Source organism: Ranitomeya variabilis, chromosome 5 (assembly GCF_051348905.1).
Source record: "Ranitomeya variabilis isolate aRanVar5 chromosome 5, aRanVar5.hap1, whole genome shotgun sequence".
Lineage (NCBI taxonomy): Eukaryota > Metazoa > Chordata > Amphibia > Anura > Dendrobatidae > Ranitomeya > Ranitomeya variabilis.
Window position 1 is genome coordinate 160,625,169 of NC_135236.1, and position 23,767 is coordinate 160,648,935.

General features: G+C 39.2%; 1 protein-coding gene across 6 annotated transcripts in view; it reads right to left on the reverse strand.

Annotated features, from left to right (window-relative positions):
* Nucleotides 1-23,141, reverse strand: part of NTRK3 (neurotrophic receptor tyrosine kinase 3) — a 1,046,838-nt gene extending 1,023,697 nt beyond the window's left edge. For 3 of the 6 annotated variants that reach the window (XM_077263445.1, XM_077263443.1, XM_077263447.1), the window contains exons 1-2: nt 22,961-23,141; nt 21,590-22,181 (exon numbers count right to left, since the gene is read on the reverse strand). In XM_077263445.1, the coding sequence (XP_077119560.1) occupies nt 21,590-21,831 (242 nt within the window). In that variant the 5' untranslated portion in view covers nt 21,832-22,181; nt 22,961-23,141. The remainder of the gene's footprint in view (nt 1-21,589; nt 22,182-22,960) is intronic. The other 3 variants (XM_077263444.1, XM_077263441.1, XM_077263446.1) reach the window with 1 other exon arrangement.
* Between the last annotated feature and the right edge of the window lie 626 nt (nt 23,142-23,767).

A 23,767-nucleotide genomic window follows, 5' to 3' on the forward strand; every position in this document is an offset into this window, starting at 1 on the left:
GTCCAATAGAACTATCATAAAATGTAAGAGATAATTGTACTTTCGAACTAGGGTCCTAATCTCAAGACCTTTACTGACCATTCTAAAAGAGGGTCGCGAGTGCTCAGCTGAGATCTGTACCACTTTTGGTGAGTCTTTATTAGCTCTCTTTCGAGAATAATGTAAGGGCTCAGAGAAAGTATATGGCACATAAATGGCCAAGTTGAAATCTTCAAGCAAATGGAAAAAATAAAGACCATCGTGTTTTAACCTTAACTCAACATTTGAACCACAATGCTAATTTTGTGACCCCAAACTTCTAGTCACATACCTGCTTACCAGTGTCTACAGAGTGCTCAGTTGTATGTTCCTCTTCAGAGAGGAGTGGCATGTAGTGCAGTAGCAAGTACGGATAACCACTAACAGTGCATTGTGTTTTGCCTTTACTGTGACAGCATGATTGTCTCCTAAATCATGTAGGACACTCCAGTAAGAGGCAGATGAGATAGACATGTCGCCTTTCACTCTTTTGACTATCTGTATTGTACTTCTATGGAAGTTGTGAAACACATGACTGTGACTAATGACTATATACTGTATATATATATATATGCATATATTTTTAATACACCACAAATGTTTAGAATAGTTATATTTTTTCATCTTTTTGAGGCCCTTGGTTCTATTTTAAGAATTGGTGAAAGTCAAATCCGAAGACTTATTTTTAAAAGAAACCATAACAAAAAAAATGCAATTATTAATTAGGGAGTCTGAAACAAAATATGTAATTTAACCCTTTTAGATATTCACTTAAAGAGGATCTGTCACTTGCTAAATGACCTTGTTCTCCAAAGTGTGAAGCTGTTGTTATTTTTCTGCGCCTCTCCATTCGAGAGATACAGACCCATTTATTTTTATGCTACTTACATGCAAATCTATTCTTATAAGCCTAGGAGAAGTGATCCTCAAGAAGATGCCTAAAAAGAAATAGTTATGGAAAAAGTCCTCTTCAATACTGGTAGTGGTAATGCTCATTAATAATTGAAGAACCTAATACATATATACTCATACTTGTCCACACAGACTCTCCAGGTTCTTTATTCCCTGCCATTATCTAGCATCTTTTTTACCTTTTTAGGCCATGCTGTATAGACATTTTGGTGTCTCAATACTTACCATAGTCACTTTATGGAGCTGGCGTCCCGGGTTCAAATCAGACCAAGGACAGAATCTGAATGAAATTAATTGTATTACTAAATTCTTTTGTTATGCATTTTGAGAAGAATCTCACATGACTGACCTCAAAGCTCATATCTCATTTCAAGGACAACTTTCTCTTATACGATTTGACATTTATAACAATTATTTGTTGCATTGTGGTCACGTATGTATACATATGCCACTGTACAACCAAACATAATATGACCTCTGACCATAAGCGCATGCCTGAAATCCTCACATTCAACAACTCTTGATCATTGCCTCATACTTCGTAAGAATGGATAAGGAACTACATTCAGAAAAAGAATAGAACTACTGTGCAGATGTCCACAGTCATAGTGTAAGGACAAATTCACAAAACTGCATGTGGCAGAAAGAACAATGACATGATTATGTCAGGGTGGTCAAATAAAAAAAAAGAGAGATGGAGAAAAACAGAACTTCCATTCCCACCCGCTACTGATTAATTCATATTTCCATGATACAGTAACCTCAAACTAACAATTGTGCTAAAATTGAAAAAGAAAAACAATTATGGTATCGATATTAAAATATATCTAGACATATGATGAACTCCATCAATACATAATTACATAATGCATATAAAAATATTATCTATATCAAAATATATCTGTATACAGGATATCTAATGAACTGCCTCAAAATATACAGTGGCATGTAAAAGCTTGGACACCCCTGGTCAAAATTATTGTGAACAGTAAAGCAAGTTGAAGATGAAATGACCTCTACAAGGGCTAAAGTTAAAGATGAAACATTTCCTTTGTATTTTAGTCAAAAAATATTTACATTTTAAAAATTACAAAAAGGAAAATTGGCTGATGCAAAAGTTTGAACACCCTTGGAGATTTGTGTGCTCAAATAACTTTGACCAAGGTGCAGACCATAAATAGGTTGCCCATTTCTTTTACATTGATAATGATAACCTATCTTTAGGATAGGTCATCAATGTCTGATCGGTCAGCCACGCCCATCACCCCGCCGATTAGTTGTTAGTGGTGTTGGTGGCTACCAGCCAGAAGTGTTCACTTACCGAGCTGCTCCGTCTATTTGCAGTGGTTGCCACAGTGTGCAACACATCCTCCTCCTATTGATTTGAATCAGACTTGGATGTGCAGTACCAAGCCCTGGCCTCTACCTGTAGACAGAGCGGATTGGTAAGTGAGTAATTCAGACTGGAGGCCACCGTACATGACACCAATAACAGCTCAACAGGGGAGGTGCCAGGTGTCCGACCCCAGCTGATCAGACATTAATGACCTATCATAAGGATAGGTGGAGCACCCCGGCAGGGCAGCGGGGTACTCGGTACTGGGTCCAGTCTTAAAGGGGGATGTCACGGTGGCTGCGACCCGGTCTGTGGCCCTGGCCGTGCAATTAAAGGGAAAGGTCTTTAAAGGGATTTGTAATGTCTATTGTTCGTGATGCCACCTGTGGTATTCGGTCAGTAGGGACGGACGCTGCTTAAAGGGGTCCTCTGCGGTGATGTTGTTGCGGCAAGATGGTAACACTTCCCACAGGTGAAGCGGGGTCCTGAGGGCTTCCCAAGTGTATGTCAAGATGGTGTAAGCCAACAAATAAGTGGAGAACACAGAGTTTGCAGTCTTTTATCTGGTTTACTGATGATAGCAGTCCTCAGTCCAGGGTACCAGGTGTAGGGTAGCTGTAGTCCGGCCGGCTTGGAGGCAATAGGAGATCACTCTCCCAGAAGAGTTCCGTAAGCCTTTCCTACTTGCACCAGATGGCGAGTTCCCTGCGGCTTAAAGCTTGCTGACAGGGTCCCTTCTCTCCTGTCCTGAGACAGATGTCTGTACGATAGGCAGTTTGAGCCTGTTTATAGGATCTCTTAGGTGACCCGGCTCCTAGGGTTACTGCTTCACCTCAGACTTGTTACAGGCAATTGACATATAGTTCTGTGCCTTCCGGTTCAGTCACACATCCTGGAGAACAACACGTTCTCAGGATCCCGGTATCTGGCTTCTGCGCTCTGGCTCTGAGGGCGTCCTTCCGCTGTTCCCCTCCTGAGCCCTTTCTTCCACTGTGCTTCTTCCCTCTCAGCTCCTTCACAATTCAACTCTCCTTCTGGTTCTCACTCTTTCCAGGGGTAGCAGCTCCCTCATGGCTGCTTGGCCCCTACATCTGCTCCAGACATCCTTCTACTCTCCTTACTCCTCTCAGACTCACTACTAACTGACTAGCTCCTCCTTCAGACCAGGATACATATAGCTAAGGGAAGCTCCCCTGAATCCGGATTCAGAGCTCTCCCTCCTGGCCTAGATTCGGATGTGTTGAATGTAAGTGCCTTACCTGATAGAAAGAATCCCTCTTGCCTCCAAGTGTGACCTCGCCCTCCCCGAAGGGAAGGCAACATCACTGCAGCAACCGGTTACCTGGGGTGCTGCATAGGTCATCAATGTAAAAGTAGTAGCTCTTTTATTAGTCTGTTAGGGTTATAGCTTGTTCACTATCATTGTTGGGAAGGGCCAATTGATGCAAATTTCTAACTTCTAACCTTGTGCCAAAAAACAGCAGCCTTGAATTTTTCTAAGCAACTGCCTAGTACTCTGAACATGAAAAGGGTGGATACCCACAAAACAGGAGAAGGCCAAAAGAAGATATCAAAGTGTTTTCAAGTTTGCCCTTTCCTCAGTTAGAAATGTAATTAAGAAATGGCAAAAAGTTAGCCACAAAATTGTTGTGCAAACATTTTGCAAATTTTTGCATTTCCTGGTTTTTATTTCCTAGCTCCGTCAAAATTTTCAGAGCTTGGTTGGGACAGGGGCACAACTGAGGCATAACACCACAGCTTGTCTCATTCATGAAGGTGTTCCTTATGCCAGAAATCTTACTTCCATCCCTGACTGGAGTAAGATTAGTGGTGAGGTGTGTGGAGGTGCACACCATTTGTTAGACAAGTGCATCTCTTAATGAATCAAGAGTGTATGACTCCAGCTCAGCCCCTCATCAAAATCTGTCAGACAATGACCAGTCCTCATGAATCAGATTGAAGATTTTAAAGGGAACCTGTCACCCCCAAAAATCGACGATGAGCTAAGCCCTCCAGTATCAGGGGCTTATCTACAGCATTCTGGGATTCTCAGAACATGCTGAGATGTGTTTTACAAAATCCAGTACCAAGCACTATGGGATTGCTATATAAAATGCCAGCAGCAATATTTTTTATCAGTATAGATGTATATCTGCAGTGAAAGCCATCTTTATCAAATCCATTATCTATGAGCGTTTGCTATCAATTATTCAGTCATTTATATTTATTATTTACAGTGGCTTTAATATGCAAGATTTGAAATGTATATGTCATTGATTTCTGGGTTAAGCATATGTTTTCCCTCCTGACTTTACGAGGTGTCACGCAAGAACTCCTGACATTGATGGCAAACATAAAACACTGTCACGATAAAATTCTTGATGTGCCCTTTGTCATTTATTCAAGTTATTTTTATATTATTTGCTTTGTTTTGTAATATAATATTATTTCACTTTCTAGTTTAGTTTAGTCTAGTCTAGTCTAGTTTTTTGTAGACACAAGAAACATATTTTCTTATAATTGAAGAATCTAGGACATTTGCTGAATAAGAACTATTCATAAAGGTCAATGAATTAGAGGAATCTTTTACTTATCTAAAACACACAATTACAATCAAAATACAGGCTGTTCTCTTTGTGGAAGAATTAACAATATTGAAAATAAAAATGCTTCATATGAGTAAAATTAGGGTTTTGATTTTGACCTATTTCTGACTTATTTTAAAGGGGAAATCCAGATGCCCACCGGAGTGTCTGCACTTTACTGTATTGATGCATATAACCCGTCAATCACGTTTATTTTTTGCTGGTTAAGTTATCAACCCATCCTTACTGTAATGTACAACACCTCTCCCTGCTCTGACAGCCTGGTGGTGGTGAGTTCATGCTTATATTTAGGAGCTAATCTCACTCAACCCCCAAAAGATCTATCAATCAAAGTTAATGGCTGCTTACTCTCCTCCGTTCAGCAAATTTGCTGCTTAGTCGTAACCCTTGACTTTTCTCTCTACTTAAAACCATATATCCGAAACCTTTCCATGTCATGCAGATTTCAACTCAAAAATATTTCCCAAATCCGTACATTCCTTAACCAAGAATCTGCAAAAAACACTAGTGCCTCCCCTCATCATCTCCCACCTTGACAATTGCAACCTTCTACTCTGTGGCCTCCCTTCTAGCATTCTCGCACCCATCCAATCTATCCTAAACTCTGCTGGCTGACTAATAGTGGCTGTCCCCCACTATTTCCCAGCCTCCCCTCTCTGCCAATCCCTTCACTGAATCCCCATTGCCCAGAGACTCCAGTTCAAAACCCTAACCATGACATACAATGTCATCCACATCCACAATCTATCTCCTCCATATACCTGAGATTTAGTCTCCCAGTACTTACCTGTATGCAAACTCCAATCCTCACGAGATCTCCTTCTCTACTCCTCTCTTATCTCCTTTTCCCACAATCACATACAAGATTTCTCCCCTGCATCCCCTCTACTCTGGAACTTTCTACCCCAACATATCAGATATATCAGACTTTTGCATACCGTTGAAACCTTCAAAACAAACCTGAAGACCTACCTCTTCTGAAAAGCCTACAACCTGTAGTAACACTTGCTCTACTTTATCGCTGCATGATCAGCTCTAGCCTCACCTACTATAACCAATACCCTTCCCTTGTAGACTGTGATCCCTCGTGGGTGGGGTCCTCACTCCTCTTGTACCAGTCAGTTGCTTGTATTGTTCATAATTATTGTACTTGTTTTCTTTTTTGCTTTTGATGATGTTTACCCCTTTCACATGTAAAGTGCCATGGAATTAATGGCTCTATAATAATAAATTACAGTAATAATAATAATAATAATTATAATCTGAAAAGACAGGGAAGCAGCTTTAAGAGAATGATATAGGATCAGGATTTGTCAAGCTTCAATAATGTTAAGCTACAATTAACAATTTTTAACCAAAATTAAAGGTGATTGAAATATATAAAATGTTCTATACTGGAATATTTTGGCTGACAGTTAGCTGCATGTATCTTGTACAAGTTGAAGAACTGATAATTCACACAAATTAAATATCTAACAAAGAAAGCCCTTAGACTTATGTGAGAACCAAAAACCTTGAAATCTCAATGGAAAAAATTCCATGGAATTTTCAGTATGACGGGAGGATCACCTATATGAGCAAGCTTCTGTGAAGGTCAATGTTCCACACTTGAATTTCTCATTGACCACTAAGTCATGTAAGAAATCTTACACCATACTTATCAATCTAGAAGTCTTTGTACAGATCATTAAGGGATTTCTTTCCATATAAAATATTGTGAACCATATCTAAAAGACTACCTCTTTGAGAACACCACCCCAATCAAGGCCAGGTTTCCTGTAACAGATTTCCACCATATATTATGCATACTAGTAAACTTTTCATACAAAGCATTCCACTTGCCAAAAAATACCCATTTCAGAAACTTACTGGTAGTGCACATGAAAATTAGCCCTAGTGCAGCACGGCAGCTCAGTGGTTAGCACTGTTGTTTTACTATACTGGGCTTCTGGGTTCAAATCTAACCAAGGAGAACATCTGCGATGAGATAGTATGTCCTCCCCATGTTTGCGTGTGTTTTCTCCACAAATTGATCAGGAATTTAGATTGTAAGCCCCAGTGGGGACAGTGCCGATGATGTCTGTAAAGTGCTGCGGAAATTAATGGCGCTATATAAGTGAGTAAAATAAATAAAATGGAGGTATCTTCAAATCTTCTACTATTGTCATGTTAGTTCTAATAGCATCTGCTTGTCTACACAACATCATCATCTTATTTCAAATGTCACTAAGATATTTATTCTGCATTACTTTATGCTACTCACAGCTATCTGTCTTGCTATTGTAGATGTCATTATCTTCGTATCAGGTTTTAGAAAGGAGTAATAATCTTCACTAATGGGTTTTGTTACTGCGTAAATATGAATCTTGTAACCTACAGTTCTGTATTGTTCTACATTAGACACATGAAATATGTCTTCCCCGATAAAATAGAATATTAAGAAATAAGGGAAATTTGTTGCATTGTACAAGCAGTCCTTCCTTCTGTGTCTGTGGGCAGAACATTTTGTGGAAAAAGATTTAGTATAACTTACCTAATATTTCATTAATTTAAATGCATTCACTGAAATCCATGCTTAGGGGTCCAGTAGGCAGTCCCACCCAGTTATCAGTAGGACCCCCCCTGGACTCCTAAACATAGAATGAGCATTTTTTTATGGAAAAAATTCTAATTACATCATATCTAGAACAATATAGACACATATATCAATCTACTCATCTTCTCCTGCTCTATAACATGCTGCCCGCAAATAGGACTACCAGTACAATGGGGTAAAAAAAAAATATTTACTCCAAGAACATATGACACACTCAGGATAGTGCAGTATGTCCTATAGTTACAATATAAGTCAGGATATTAAGATATTAAACTGTATTGTACAGCAGAACATTGACTGGTGGGCAAAAACCGTAAAACCACAAAGATGGCCATTGGCCACCGATATAATGTGTCTGTGAGACTACACTTATACACAGTCCTCTTTATCTTGCTAGAAAGTTTATTAATTATTGAACTTCTTGCTTTACAGTATACCAGCATCAAACAATATAGCAAGGGAACAAGTCACACTATTTTTACATTTTTGTCCACCTTAGAAAGCGATCAGCTGTAAGCTGTGGAAGAACCCATGAGCAAGTATTCAATCTACCTGCGGTGATACTGCAAAACAAATGAAGGAATACACAGACATTGAAATCAATAGGATATATGTCCATGTAATACATGGGCAATACGAGAAGGAGGGAGTGAGAGAATAACCCTTGCTTGTCGCTGCTCCCTGGTCTGATGATGAGGACCTGAGAGGAGACTTAATAGCTGTCTACAAATATCTCAAGGGCTGTCACATTGTAGTAGGATCATCTTTATTCTCATTTGCATAAGGAAAGACTAGAAGCAATGAGATAAAACTAAATGGGAGGAGACACAGATTAGATATTAGAAAAAACTTTTTGAACGTTAGGGTGATCAATGAGTGGAACAGGCTACCACAAGAGGTGGTGAGTTCTCCTTCATTGGAAGTCTTCAAACTGAGGCCGGACAGACACCTGTCTGGGATGATTTAGTCAATCCTGCTTTGAGCAGGGGGTTGGACCAGATGACCCAGGAGGTCCCTTCCAACTCTAGCATTCTATGATTCTATGATTCTCTTACATCAGGATTACATTGTGTAAACCAAACTAAACTCTTAACTACCACATTTTGCAGAATATAGTGTTTTCTTTGATATTCTTGCACCTAAACGTGAATGACCCATCATATGGAAATGATTTTTGATATTGATTGTATGTACCCTGATTTACATAGCCTTAGGTTCCTTGTACTGTACATGAATAGATTAGACTTATGCTACATTAAAGCTTGAAACAGCATACAAAGTTAATAGGTTATTGCAGAAAATCCAGACATTTTACTAATAAGCCATATACAAATGATTTCATTTTAGACTAGGTATAGGACCCGTGCAATTGACCTCCAAATAAAACATTAAAGGGAATCTGTCAGCAGAGTTTTGTATGTAATTTGAAGATTAACATTGCCAGATTAGTCCAACAACGAAGCAGCTCACTGTTGGTGAACTTTGCACATGGAGAGCCTGGTGTGGGCAGGGTTAGCTTTCTCAGCTCTGCTTAATGCTAAATCTGAAAGCTCTGATTGTATCAGAACGGCTGCACCCAGTGTTCTAAGTGGTACATCATTAGATTCAGCTTCTCTTTGCCTACATCATGCTGTTCTCAGATGAGGTAGAAAAGCCTGCTGACAGAGTCCATTTAAAATTGAGTAATAGGTACATTTTTAGAAAAAAAAGATGAATAACAGTCTAATTTTATTATTGATTTACCTTTAATTTTAAATGGAGCCTGTCACTTGAAAAAACGCTACTAAACTGCAAATATGGGGTTAATCTGAAGGTGAATGGCGTTCTAAACCTGCCCTGCACTTACACTGAGAGTTTCCCTGCCAGGAGAAAATTAACTTTATTCCTTCCAGCAACTTTTGCGTTTCAGTCACAGGGATGGTGCTGCCACGGGTTCAGTCTCTGATCAGTGTATAGAGAATGGCGGCTGTGACTGCTCCCCAGTAGGGTTGAGTGAAACGGGTCGGCCATTTTCAGAAGTCGCCGACTTTTGGCAAAAGTTGGGTTTCATGAAACCCGACCCGACCCCTGTGTGGGGTCGGCCATGAGGTCGGCGATCTTCTGAATCTGGTATCGGAATTCTGATACCGAGTTCCGATATGTTTGCGATATCGGGAATCGGTATCGGAATCCATATTTAAGTGTAAAATAAAGAATCAAAATAAAAAATATTGATATACTCACCCTCGGACGCGCCCTGGTACTAACCGGCAGGCTTCCTCCCTAAGAATGAGCGCGTAAATGACCTGCGGTGACGTCGCGGCTTGTGATTGGTCGCAAGCGGTCACATGGACAAGCCGCGACGTCATCTAAGGTCCTTCACACACTCATTCTTAGGAAGGAAGGCTGCCGGAAAGAAGCAGGGCGCGTCCGAGGGTGAGTATATACCTAATAGGAATATACTCACCCTCGGACGCGCCCTGCTTCTTTCCGGCATCCTTCCTTCCTAAGAATGAGCGTGTGAAGGACCTTAGATGACGTCGCGGCTTGTCCATGTGACCGCTCGCGACCAATCACAAGCCGCGACGTCACCGCAGGTCATTCACGCGCTCATTCTTAGGAAGGACGCCTGCCGATTAGTACCAGGGCGCATCCGAGGGTGAGTATATCAATATTTTTTATTTTGATTCTTTATTTTACACATTAATATGGATCCCAGGGCCTGAAGGAGAGTTTCCTCTCCTTCAGACCCTGGGAACCATAGTATCCCATTGCACTGCATTGGGTTTCGTGTTTCGGCCGACCCCGACCCCGACTTTTTTATAGGATCGGCCGATTTCACTCGACCCGACTTTTGAAAAAGTCGGGTTTCGTGAAACCCGACCCGATCCTATAAAAATAAAAGTCGCTCAACCCTACTCTCCAGCACTGACTGACAGCCAGGTCTAATGATGAGCTTGCTGTCAGTCAGTGTTGGGTGTGCGGATATTTCATCATTCACTATGGACTGAGTGTTGACTAAACCCGCGCTGATGCCGCCCTGTGACTAGAGGAATAAGAGCAGTTCCAACCGGTAACAGGACTTTAAGTACAGGTGCCAGGCAGATCCAGAACGCTATTAACCTGCCAATTAACCCCATATCTGCAGGCTAATAGTGCTTTTTTTTACATTACAGGATGCGTTTAAAAACATTATCCCAGAACTGCAACTTGTACAGGTGGATAGGTAATAAGTGTCCGATTTGGCTTTTTGTAAGTCCCATAGACAATGAACGATGCGTGGCTGGAGAACTACTTGGAATGATAGGATTCCCAAGACACATTAATAAGACTTGGTGGCACTACTTCTTTTTCTCTACCCTCTCTCAGCAATAAATTGGTGTTTTGGGATGTCTTTTGGTTTTGATCAATACCAGTTTTCTACTCTGGATGGTAAATATGTTTCCAAATCAGTGACTCCCAATCAATTAGATTAAAAGGGCCTAAAAGACATTGTAAAATGGGTCTTAAAGTTGTACAAGCACAGTAATGTTTACACTGGAGTCTATCCCAGTAGCCAGTATGGTTCAGTTTCATGCAGGTAGCTTTAAGAAATGGTAATGTGGTACATCGGAAAGGCCTGTGGCTTGGTGTAAGGTGCTAGATCTGTAAGGATAATCAGTTTCATTTAAAGGCGAGCAGACGGAATGGAGACTAGAAGCATTAAACAAGTTGATTTAACCTACAGTAATGGGTGTTGCAGGCGTTCTCTCAGGACTCCAGCAGACTACCATCTGGACACAATTGATTTCCTATTCAGGACATTAGTTAGCCTTATCACATTGACAAAATGGCTTCCTCCACCAGTCTTGACAAGAAATGAATGAACGCAATTTGTACATTCTCATTTGCAAGGTTATGACAAAAAATTCTAATTACATTTGCATTTGTGAAATACTAGTCTTCCGTTCTTCCATTTCTCAATCACAGAAAAAGGCATTGCTGACAAATCATCACAATAAAAAAAAAAGAGAGAAGAAAAACACTATGTAATTTTGTTATCTGGAATATGTGTCCAACTGACTGCAAAAACCACCCATTAAATATAATCATCCATTTCTTCACATCTAAAAGCAGGTTCTTCAGCCATGCACCTGGCATACAGCTGACTATACAGTTATGATTGGAGCCTGTACCTTGTGGATTATAATAGCAGAGGCCATGTCTACCGGCAGGAGTAACAAAGATAAAGTGTCTGGGATAATAAAGTAGAAAGGATATGTATCAACAAAGCTGGTATTGTGCGTCCACATACCAACAATTACACTCTCATCACTGGAAATGATATGTGTATGGATCATCGCTTATAGCATTGATATTCTCCATCACAGTAATAAATGGTGGATTATATTTACATTTACCAGGTTAAACATAAGATGGGACATAATTTAGAGCAGCCATCAACATCATAATCAATGAACCATCGTTCTTCATAGACAGATTGTACAATGCTCTGTAGCATAGGTCACAATAAACCAACAGTAAAATGCTATAATATATAAATATCTTACACATTCAATATACCCTGGGTTATGTGCACATAGTCTCATTCTATAATGGAAAGGGTATTCTTCCATTTTGCAATATGTGATAGATATGTATGCTTTTCATTAGCTTACGGTAATTAGCAGACAAAGGATCAATGAACAATTAATGATTTCTATCTTGGTGATGCACTGATTGACCTGATGCTTTACTGCAGGCAATGTTCATATAGAAAGCAAAAAAGCAAACATCCTCCCTCTGCATGTATATACAGTATATATATATATATATATATATATATATATATATATATATATATATATATATATATATATATATATATATAAAAAAGGAACAGCACAAATCCTTTACTTATCTTCGGGTGCAAAGACCCAAAACAGCCCCTCCACCGGTTGTCTTTAGTCCATACAATTCAAAAAAGCAGGCAGCACTCCATATTCTTTGGGTGATATGCAGGATTTATTCAGACCCACATGTCTGGGCAACGTTTCGGCTCCAAATGAGCAAGGCTCATTTGGAGCCGAAAAGTTGCCCAGACATGTGGGTTTGAATAAATCCTGCATATCACCCAAAGAATATGGAGTGCTGCCTGCTTTTTTGAATTGTATATAAATATATATACACATGCAAATTAGTATTCCACTTGCATTTGCTTGCTATATGTTAATTGCTTGCAACAATGAATAAAAAAGGACCAAGAAAAGGTAGAGTGGGGTCCCAGTAAAAAAAAAAAAAAACAACCAGAAAAATAGACCCCTACAATATACCTTTTAATTCAATATAGTTAAAAGCTCCCATCAAAAGCCAAATGTTGTGTGTATCTAAAAAAGACAGTCTGTGAGGGTCCATCCAATGTTTAGAGTAGCGGGCCTGTTAAACCCTACTAATCCCTACATCTCCCCTACCTAGGAGCAGAGGTTGGCACCTTATAATATACCATGTGGTACACCAGCTCCTTGTTGGCTGTCTCTCAAATCTCTATTACACACCTACCCTTAAGTGCAGCACAGGTAATGAATCAAATAAGGACAATTAGACCTGGTTAAATGCCCATAATAACCACATGCCCAATGAATAGCAAACATCCAAAATTATATATGCATAAACAATATAAAATCCCTACCAATGTTATTCACAAACCCCTATAATAGGAAATAATCAGGGAAAATGGGCTACCAGAATGTTTCCAAAATCCAACTAACACCCAGGATGCATATTAATAATATATCTCTCATCTGGATGATCCTTATCTTATCTAGATGAATAACCATATATCAAAAAAGTATGGTACCGTATATATATTATGTATTGAAATGTAGTTACATATACAATTTTAATTACGTTGTTATTCCTTATAAGAGATATGGTATTGGGAATTAATAGGGTAAGAGGTACAGTATTGGATTTAAAGGGGTTTTCCAGCCCATATTGATAACTCTGCAGTCACTCTTATGAATCCCCCCAGTACACACACTGTGCTCAGGGGATTTGCCGGTTTCTGAGATGGTACCAAGAGGTATGTATATAAACTTCTGGCCAGAGCACCATCCAGTGGGCACGGCTTGTATTGAGAGAGGCCACGCTCTCTAGTCGGCCATGCCCACTGAACTGCTGTGTCACTAGTTGGGGCTCAGCCTCACTCCATACAAGTGTATGGAGCGAGGCCGCGCTCACTAGTTGGGCTCTGGCCGGGAGTATATATATCACATACGTACCTGCTGGTTCCAGCTCAGAAACTGGTAAATCTCTTGAGCACAGTCCGTGCACTGGGAGGAGTCATAAGACTGCAGTCACACTGAGAGACTGCAGACTTATCAATTTGGACCGGACAACCCCTTTAATAAAAAACTATTTGGAATCCCAAAACTCTTCATTCCCACAGCACACACCGCCTAAACATGCCAGTATCCATTTTTGCATTTCCATTGTGCATCTGGAAGAATCATTTCCTGAAGCCACGGGTCAGCAGCAGCAGCAACTTTCCGCACTTTTATAGGTGTCATGCCCGCACGTACTTTCATATGAGTGCTTCTGTCACTTATACTTATCCTTTACCAGACAGTTTTGTCCTATTTTATGTGTGCCTTTGTCTCTCTCTAGAGATTCCTTAGAAGAGATCAGTCTTGTGAGGTTCCCAACATAGAAGGTGCAATGAACGTCAGCCAATTCAAAGTCTCTTCACTTGAAAGCCAAGGAAAATCATAGATCACTATCATTTTCCAAGCTGTATAAATATTTTTCTTTAAATAAGAGTTGTGGCTCTCTACCCTATATTGAACTATATGAGTGGTTAAATACATTTAGAACCACAAAAGAAACGTAGAATGTATCAATTCGCTATGGCAAACCTGTCACTTAATAAGTCATGTTTCAGAATCACTCGCTGCAAATAGAGCCAGCTCAATGCTAAGAAAGTGAGACGTGAATGAAAGTGATCATGAGAGCTGTCTTCAAGATTAATGATGATCTTGGAAATCATGACCCATAAAGAAGACTAATAAAGTGATAGGATGGCTGTTGAATGCATTGAGAAGAAGCTAGTTTTCTATAACACTTTCCAGACATTAAAACAACACAAGGAAAAAAACTGTTCATCTACTTTAAGGAGTCGACCCATTGGTGATGGCAAAAGACATTGGCAAGAGAAATGTGACACTTGGAGATTGTCCACATAATCACAGTGGCATTGCAATTCAGCTTTTGGCAGCTCTTAAAAACAACTTGAAGGCAACTGGGTTTAGTTACATGGAATAAAGGACATAAAACTTGAACTAAATAACGGATTTGTCCTAGGAATGTAGTTGGAACATGGGCCAAGTTAGTGCACAGTGTCAATAGGCTTCTGGCCTTTAGCCAATAGAAAAGAGTAGATTCCACAGGTTGGGAACGTCAATAGAGTGACAAATTATAGACTTCTAGCACAGTAATAGAACATAGATAAGCAGAGCTTCATTATACAGATCAACAAGCCATACAAACCCTTAGATAATAAGATCCAAAGAAGCGTTTTAAGCCCCACACCAATTTAACACTTTGAAAGAGACGTGACTGGACCTTTAAAGTGTCGTGCTACAACAAAATTACTCTACATTAGGGTTTTCCGAACATGCAAGCAATCCTTTGCCATAAATAAGTTCCAATAACCTCTGCAATATGCTATCGGCATCATGTAAAAAGTAAATTACGGTCTATCAATACTAATTACAAAACACTCAATACTTTAATCTAGACCAACCACTCCTACAGTTTGAGTTTTAGAGATCTATTTATCAAAGTTTTCTACCACTTTATCTCGGATTATATCCATATGGGTCACTTTTGCTTTTTCCTAAATATTTATAGATTTAAAAAAATATATATTTTTCAAGACAAAAATAGCATAACAAGCAATACAAAGTTAGGGGATAGTTATAAGTTATGCAAAACAGGGGAAAAATAGCAAACATGAAACTTGAAAATTGATGGCATTATGGTAATATTTGTGGCTTAGCTGGCAAAATGAAAGCCCCAAGTTCTAATAAAGTCTCCCAAAAAGGGCAATAACAATAACCAAAAAGTTTAATGTGGATATGTGGATATATCTTACATAGTTGAAGGCAGCTATCTCTGTCAACCACTCAATAACATACATATCCAGCCAAGCTTGCACGTGTTGTTATAAGGGAGATGTCTCTAAGGGATGGGAGGCTATTGCCTGGGAATACAAGAGCATTGGGAATTCAAAATTATCATGTCTTCTTTACCTTGACATAATTTGCCTAGTTAGAGTCAGAAAGCCCCATATATAATAGTACATTCATCACTTCCACTGTAGTCAACAGGTTTGAACAACTTTACTCTAGGTTCTATGTTGTCCTTTAGAATTATGTCCAACATTATAACATGGGTACTTTTCACAGTATATAAATTCCAAATTCTCAAACACTGTAGTGTTCCCAGTTGCTCAGATTTGAAGATAATGTAACGTTATCATTTTGCTTTGTCCCAGCTCTTTTACTTATGCTTTAGGCCTCTGAGTAGATTACAATATACATGTAGATTGTATCATAATGCAGTCCATGAGAAAATGTTTCCACTCCTTACTAAATATCAAATTTTTATCCTTGACGCTAAGTATATTTTTTATATTTTTTACTTGGAAAGGGTACCATAAATACACATAAATAGTATACTCAAATGATAAAAACGGGATTATCGCTAAAGGGAATGATCACGCTAGCTCAAGCAATCCGAGTAACATTTACAATTTCTGGGTTTAGTGAACAATACCATTTTAAAGGATACTTTTTTTCAATGGCCATGGTTTACATCTGGACTAAAGGTGGATGAAATGTTCTTCTGTGTTTGCGTCGGTCTCCTTATACTTCAAAAACATATTGCATACTGTATATTTATTGGATTTCTAGGAAAATGTCTCCAATGTATGTTTTTGGATGATGTAGGGGAATTCGATTGTGAGTCCCATTTGAGAGCAAAGAGTAAAGTTATTGATGACAATCTCTGTACAACGTTGCAGAATATGATGGTGTTATGTTATTGACAAGAAGCAAATCAGTAAAAAGTTTTTAAAATTATGATTTATTCATGATTAAGTTTTGCCTTGCACATTGCCAAAATTATTAGAATAAGCCTTATACTTGTTTTATTATCAACGTAATTATCGGACTAAATTTAACATTTATGTCAAATTCACCAAATGCTTTTCTGTATAATTAGCTTTGGTAGAATATCATACATGGCTAGGCCACTTATGAAATATTGAGGGGGATCTCAAAACTTGGACCTACAAAGCTCTTGATAACAGGGTCCTGGGGCATGATGTAGTTGATAGAAAATTGGCCATACATATGTAATTCTCACATTTCTCTATTGATGTCTCCCGTGTGGGAACACCGCATTAGCATCTAATCAGCTTACATATATATAACCATACAAAGAAGAGGAAAATTGCAACACAAAAAAAAATTCCACAGTTTTCTGTCAAGGATTTAAAAAGCAGCGGTGGGGTATTTAAGACACTAGGAAGTACGGACAGCAGCCATTTTGAGCTAGGTAAATGCTTCTTCTTGGTCAAGGAAACGTTGATATTCATTCCATTGACTATATATGTATATATGCAAGTCACATAGACAGTATATATATATATATATATCCTTTACATGACTTGTGTCTGTGTTCATTATGCTGAGTGACTTTCCAGCCTTCATAATGACTGTAACCTGGCCTCAGTTAGCCTACATGAGATGAAAAGTTCTGCCTTCACGCGTCCAGTAATATGTATCTGTTGTTATGTGTCTTGCATTTCTACAGGAAACAATGCGCCAGACTCGAGAACACTAATTAACTGACGACTCTGTAAAATTGAATTTATAAACAATCCTCATGAGCAGAGGTTTGGATACATGTGGTAAGACTTTAGGAACATTGGTTACGCCATGTTTCGCAGAGCAGTCAGAAAATGAACCTGTTAGTCACTGTGTACACAATGCACGTCTGTTATATACTGGTTGTCATATTAGACATGATCTCATAAAGAAAGCTATGAAGGGTCTATTATTTGGGGCCAAAACCATCACTGATGCAAGGACTCGTACTGCCTCACATTTCCATCTTGTGCCCCTTTGATAATGTCCAGTTGAAGCCAATGTGTGTTATACATAAGGTAGTGCATTGCAGATATGATATGGCTGTTATGGAATATACATGGTGTTTATGAAATTATTGCACATTGCTTAAGCAAATATCTAAATCACACTGTCACTAATGACAGCAAATTTTCTATAATGGTATGAACACTTGCTGTAGTGTGAAGTAAGGTGAGATCTATGAAGTGTAATTGGAAGGTGGGGGTTGGGATCCCAAATCACTTTGATAGCTACAGATAGATATCCTCATTCCATAAGTTTGGGAATAGACATTATATGCCATGTTACTCTATGTGGTTCAGACGTAAATAAAATATGTAAAAGGATGGATCCCAGTCATTCTGCATTGGTAATTCTGCAAATCTGGTAATTCTATATATCTGGTAATTCTATATATCTAGTAATTCTGTAAATCTGGTAATTTTGTAACCCTATTCTGATCATTTTTTGCACATTCACTAGGGATGCAGTATTCCTTGCATTGGTTAAAGCAATTGGATTACTGCTTAGCCTCCTTGCTCTGTTGCACTTTCCATCCATGTGCAGCGATGAAGCCCACCACTTCTAGCCAGAATACAATCAGCATTCATGAGAGTACTCCTAATTTACAGCAGTACCACCTTCTGCATAAAACAAGTGATCATTGTATTAAATTCAAACAGCTACAACACACAGTCTAGTCTGAATTCAGCAGGCTGTTCCTGGCCAAAGACTGGACAGAAGCCAATAATAAATCCTCCAATTCAATCACGTGTCGTTCTTTCCATCTAGGAATGCCACTCGTGATTGGATTTTAAATTTTCAACATTTCAGTTCTGCCATTGAACCAGGAAACGATTAGCTCATTGGCAAGTTACCATAAAACATGATTCACATTGGGTGAATGTTTTTTACGAGTATATTAACCCACCAATGTTCTTTTTTAATGAAATAAAAAAACTAGATGATCAAATTAACCAAACACTTCCATTATCACACCTGCATTCAGTACGGATACCTAATCTGACCACAACTTCCTATGTGGCCTAGAATACCACTACAAATTGGATGGACCTCCCATTATGCAGAATTCACTCATACAACTAAAACACTTTGAAGACTTGCGTCTATGCGGTACTTATCAATGGGGTTTTGTTAATTTACAGAATAAAAGTTTTTAAAGCCTTCAAACTAATGAAGAACATTTGTACTAACATCTCTTGATGTTCTCTAAGGTATAAAAATGTTGGAATATATTACATGCACTTACTTATAGTTAATATGTGTTTACAAGTAGAGAGCAGGACATTGCCAACCACCGTAACACTATTTGTATGTGTTTTGATTCAAAACTAAGATAAAACATACTATGAAATACAAAAAGTATTATGCTATTCAAAAAATGTGCTTTGCCCTTGTGTCGCATAGAGGGGATGAGTAGACGATGATGCAAAGAGACAACGCCCAACATCGATTAACTATTTCCCCCTTAGGAAAACAAATGGCCGCATGGGCGGAGTTACATTCTACAGAAGGGTGGAGTTGTAAACGGAAAGTATCGGACCAATGTGTAATATGGAGAATATTGAAACATTTTAGCCATCACTACGTTACAATGTTATTAATATTATTAATAAAAATGTATTTGACTATTGTATGATTTCTGTAAACTGTAGGTTTATCATTTAACAAAAATGCTTTAACTCTCTCAACAGATGTATGATCATCGTCATTATCAGTCATTGTTATCATGGGGGTCATTTTGGCAACAAAACGGTGTTTTGTGTTGTCCATTGACCAAAGCACCACATCTCTCCTGGTTTTAGTAAGGTAAACTTGATTAAACTACGATCCACCACATGTTACAACCAGTGGAAGCCAATGACCGTCTTACTCCATTACTCTTCTTTACATCTCCTACATGTGTTTTCATAGACCAAAGCCACATTGGGCTTCATACTGAAAGTTTATTTTCAATCTCATTCCTGAATTCAATGAAGCAAGCACAATATTCTTGGCTCCATGTCATCTAGTCCATGTTTCCCATCTCTCACTCTGCAATCTTGTTCACAGTATCTCGAGTGCCAAATGAAACAAATAGTCTTGACCAAATGGACCTAAATGTGATGCTTGTAAGGAATGGCAAATTTATAAAGCAGGGAGGCATGCAGGCTAGAATACAATCAAGCAAACCTGCAGTTCTCAGGGAGAAATAAAGACGTACAATGCAGTATATTGGAAATTGGAGGCAGATGAAGCAACAGCTGACAAATGAACTTGGATGGCACGAAAAACAACCGGGGCCATACACTGAAGAGCCAAGGTGGACGCGATTACTGTTTTATTTCATGTCCGCAGTTAAGTTGTATTTATTTTTTCCCATGCCATGTCCACACGCTTCCATGACACCGTCACTTCCTAAGGATTATCTGTGGTGTGTGATCCAGTTGCTGAGCTGAATATTTAAACACTGTGCTGTGTTTTAAATGAGAGGGTGGGGAAGCAAATCTCCATGGCTCTTTCACAAATGCATGGTGTGAAGACAGAAGAAAAAAAAAAGAAATCCTGACGACAAGACTTTCAGCAAGCCTTCCTCCAACCAGAAAGGGCTTTAAGGCAAGAATTGTCTAGCAACCGGGGGTCGGGAAATAGGAGTTGGAACATGGAAACATTTTCTACTGTGCTGCTGTCAGTGGGTGAAAAATGCACTAATAATTCTTATCCAAATCATCAAGTGTTTCTGCATTTCCATGCCCTAGATGAAGCCAGCACCAGTTGACAGATTGAACATTTTCCTCTTAGGGAGAAGTTTACCACCATTATATTCACAATGAATTATTACATCATTTCTATGGCAAACTCAAGAGCTTGATATTTCTTCTCTTTGATGAGCCATTATGACTATTCAATGCAGTACTGCTATAGATATGACATATAATAGGTTAATAAAAAAAAAAAACAGTTAACTCTTTCTTGCTCACAGGACCCTCTTGTAACATCAAGAGTTAATTCTTTGGAAGTCAACCATATGCAACAGTATAAACAGGAACAAAGAAAAGAACTATCTGCATCATTAGCAATCTGCCAGTCATTTTTTTCCTCCATTATTAGCATCTGGAGAAAGGGTGAGAAAAGGGAACTTTGGATGGCTTTTCCTAGGGAAATCATTACGGGTTGGGATACAAGTTTGGAACCGCATTGTCCATTTAATACCAGCAAGATACAAAAAAAAAGCCATTAATGCAGCGTACTGCCACCAATTCAGCCATGACAAACATTGCTAGCTTAAGGTAGGGTGGTTCTGAAGCAAAGGCACGTTCTGTCTGTCTTGAGTGTCCATCTCAATATATAAATGAATTAAGGCAATTCTCTAGATATACATTATAATGCCAAGCCATGAAGAATCTACGTGCATGGTGTCCTATATGCCCAACATAAAGCTGTCTGTGTGACTTGAAGAAGATTGATGTCCTATAACATGGCAATATAAGTTGATGCCACCCTAAACCATCTCATAGTAAACCAGTTACCGCATTCTCATTCTGTGGTGTTATCTTCCAACTATACAAGTCACCACATCTACAATAGAGACCACTCATAATACGTGATCACTCTTAGTTCTGATCCAATGTAGAAGCAGCTCAATAGAAAGCTCCTAAAGCAGAAAAATAGCATATCTCTGTTTTCCCATGGAACATAATTAATAAGAGTTATTATCATGCCCAGTATTCCCATGGCTCGGCGCAATGTAACCAGATTGCGTCCATCCTAGTTAAGCAAATCTCTGTATTTGAGGAAGTGAAGGATTATTTGTGTATAGACTATAAAAATCCCAGCATAATAAAATGAAATAGAAGTTGATAACATGGATGAGTAAGACAGGCTTATGAACCTGCTTGTGGATACAAGACACAGTGCAATCACTGCCATCATACAGCAAATGGCACATTTCTGGTTGGAATACAAGACTTACATTGAAATGATGTTCTTGGAGAGGTCAGTGATGTTGAAGCTTGTGGTCACATTAGTTGATTCCTGCATTTCCAAGAGGGGGAATATGTTCCCATTGTCCATTTTGTTGCAGAGAATTTCAATTTTGCTGCACACACAATTAACAGGGCAAGCCATAACTGAACCCATGTAGTCCAGCAAAATGCTCCATAGTAAGAAAATCCTCCAAAAACTGCACTTTGTAGGGCGCGGAGACACATCCATTTCAAACAGATGTTTTCAACCCCAAAAAAAGGGGGGGGTAGAAAGGGGAAGGAAACCAAGATGAGGAGATATCTCAGCCTTTTCTCTTGATAAGCAATCAGATGTAAAATCCTCTTGCAGCTAAAGTCATCCTGAAATGGCTCAGACGCACACTGCTTTCAGCCCACAGAGATGCATAGTGCCTGATGCTGCTGCTGCTGTCTTGTTGATTCCAGATTGTTGGTTTATTTTTTTTTTTCCAGGAGATCTACAAGACTTCTGAGGAATGCAATAGAAGATGGGGGAGACAGAAAAAACGGGTGCTAAAGTCACCAAGTCCCACCTACTGGGCAGATTTCAAACTGTCACACCTGCAAAAAACAGAAAGAGAGGAGGTGGGGTGCGGGGAGAGGGAATCAGGGAAAGGGAGTGATACACATACAAGATCAGAGATCAAACAGCACCGTTTGTAACCTGATGTATGCAAAAAAGACAAATACACTACACCTCCCCTAGAAAAAACAAAAAACGACAGTTTTCTCCGCAAGAGACACATTCATTCCGGATGCTCCCTGTCTCATCCCTGGATTCTGCAGAGCACAGTCAAGGCTGTACAGCAAAAAAAGTTCAGGATGCTATTTTCATCCTTGAATATCATTACATTGCTCTAAGGAAAATGGGATACACAGAAAAAGAAGACGAGGAAATTTTCTAATTTTTCACTTTCCAAAATCAAATGCTAAAAAAAATGACACTGATTCTTCATCTCCAGAGGATGAGGCTTTGTGGGAACTGAGGACGGGACATGATGTGGCTAAAGGAAAATGAATCCGGCACATCCAGATCTGCATTAAATGTCCAAAATCATTCGAGTATCATGGAAGAAAAGGAAAGAGAAGGAAAGGCAACAAGGGCTGAGAGCCTACAGCGTGTTGCAATGGACTGGAGGAAGCAAATTAAGATGCATGATGCATTTTTGGCAAGCACTGCACCCTAAGTCGATCCTAGCAATGCTTAATTTGCTGTGCCCTTCATCAATGCTCCCTTAGATGCCGCTATGTAAAGTGTTCGGATTCTTTTGCTAGATGCAGGCACACGAGAGAATAGAAAGACACACAGAAGAGACACACAATGATAACACAAGATGGACCTGCTAATGGGGGATACAGGTGCACGCCACTCTCAGACCCCGCAGATTGTAGCTCCAAACACGAACTGCTGTCTCTTGTCCAAAGGAAAAGGGAGAAAAAAAAAAGGTGGGAGTCTCAGCTGTTTACTGAGAGCCAGAGAATCAAAGCTGTGTGATCAGGATGAGGAGAGCGAGAGAGAGCGGCAGAGGGAGGAGAGTGGCAGGCACACACACACTCACACACCAAAACTAATTCTCTATGCAGTATGATGAAAAGGAGGACAGCAGGACAAAAAATCCCCTGGATCCTAATCCCCGACTTCATACACACTTGTGGAATTCCCTCCCTACTCCCTGCATTGTGCGCCATTCTGTACACCCATAAACTGCACATTACAGAATACATATCACAGAGGACGTCAATGAATACAGGGTACCCTTTACCATTTACATTCTATAGCTAAAATGATTACATCAATGATATATCCGGCAGGAGATTATTCACTTATTTCACAATGCAGTTTTTCCATGTGATTTTCAAAAGTGAAGATATATTTAATAAGTAAATGCCAAGAGCTAGATGAATAGCTGATGAAGGACATGTGGACAGTCCACACACAATGCTGGTGATGAATTATTACACTTCAGGCTTCAGTGCAGTTGCATATATTCACCATTTGGTGGCAGCGGCTAGTGTATGGTCAATCAGAGCTGCCGTCTCACTTTAACAGGGATTTAATAATAGAAGTAATAGGTATTAATCAGATTTAATACTGTGTTATCCAGTGTTACATGCATTGGTCCAAATGGCGTTAGGTTGGACTATAG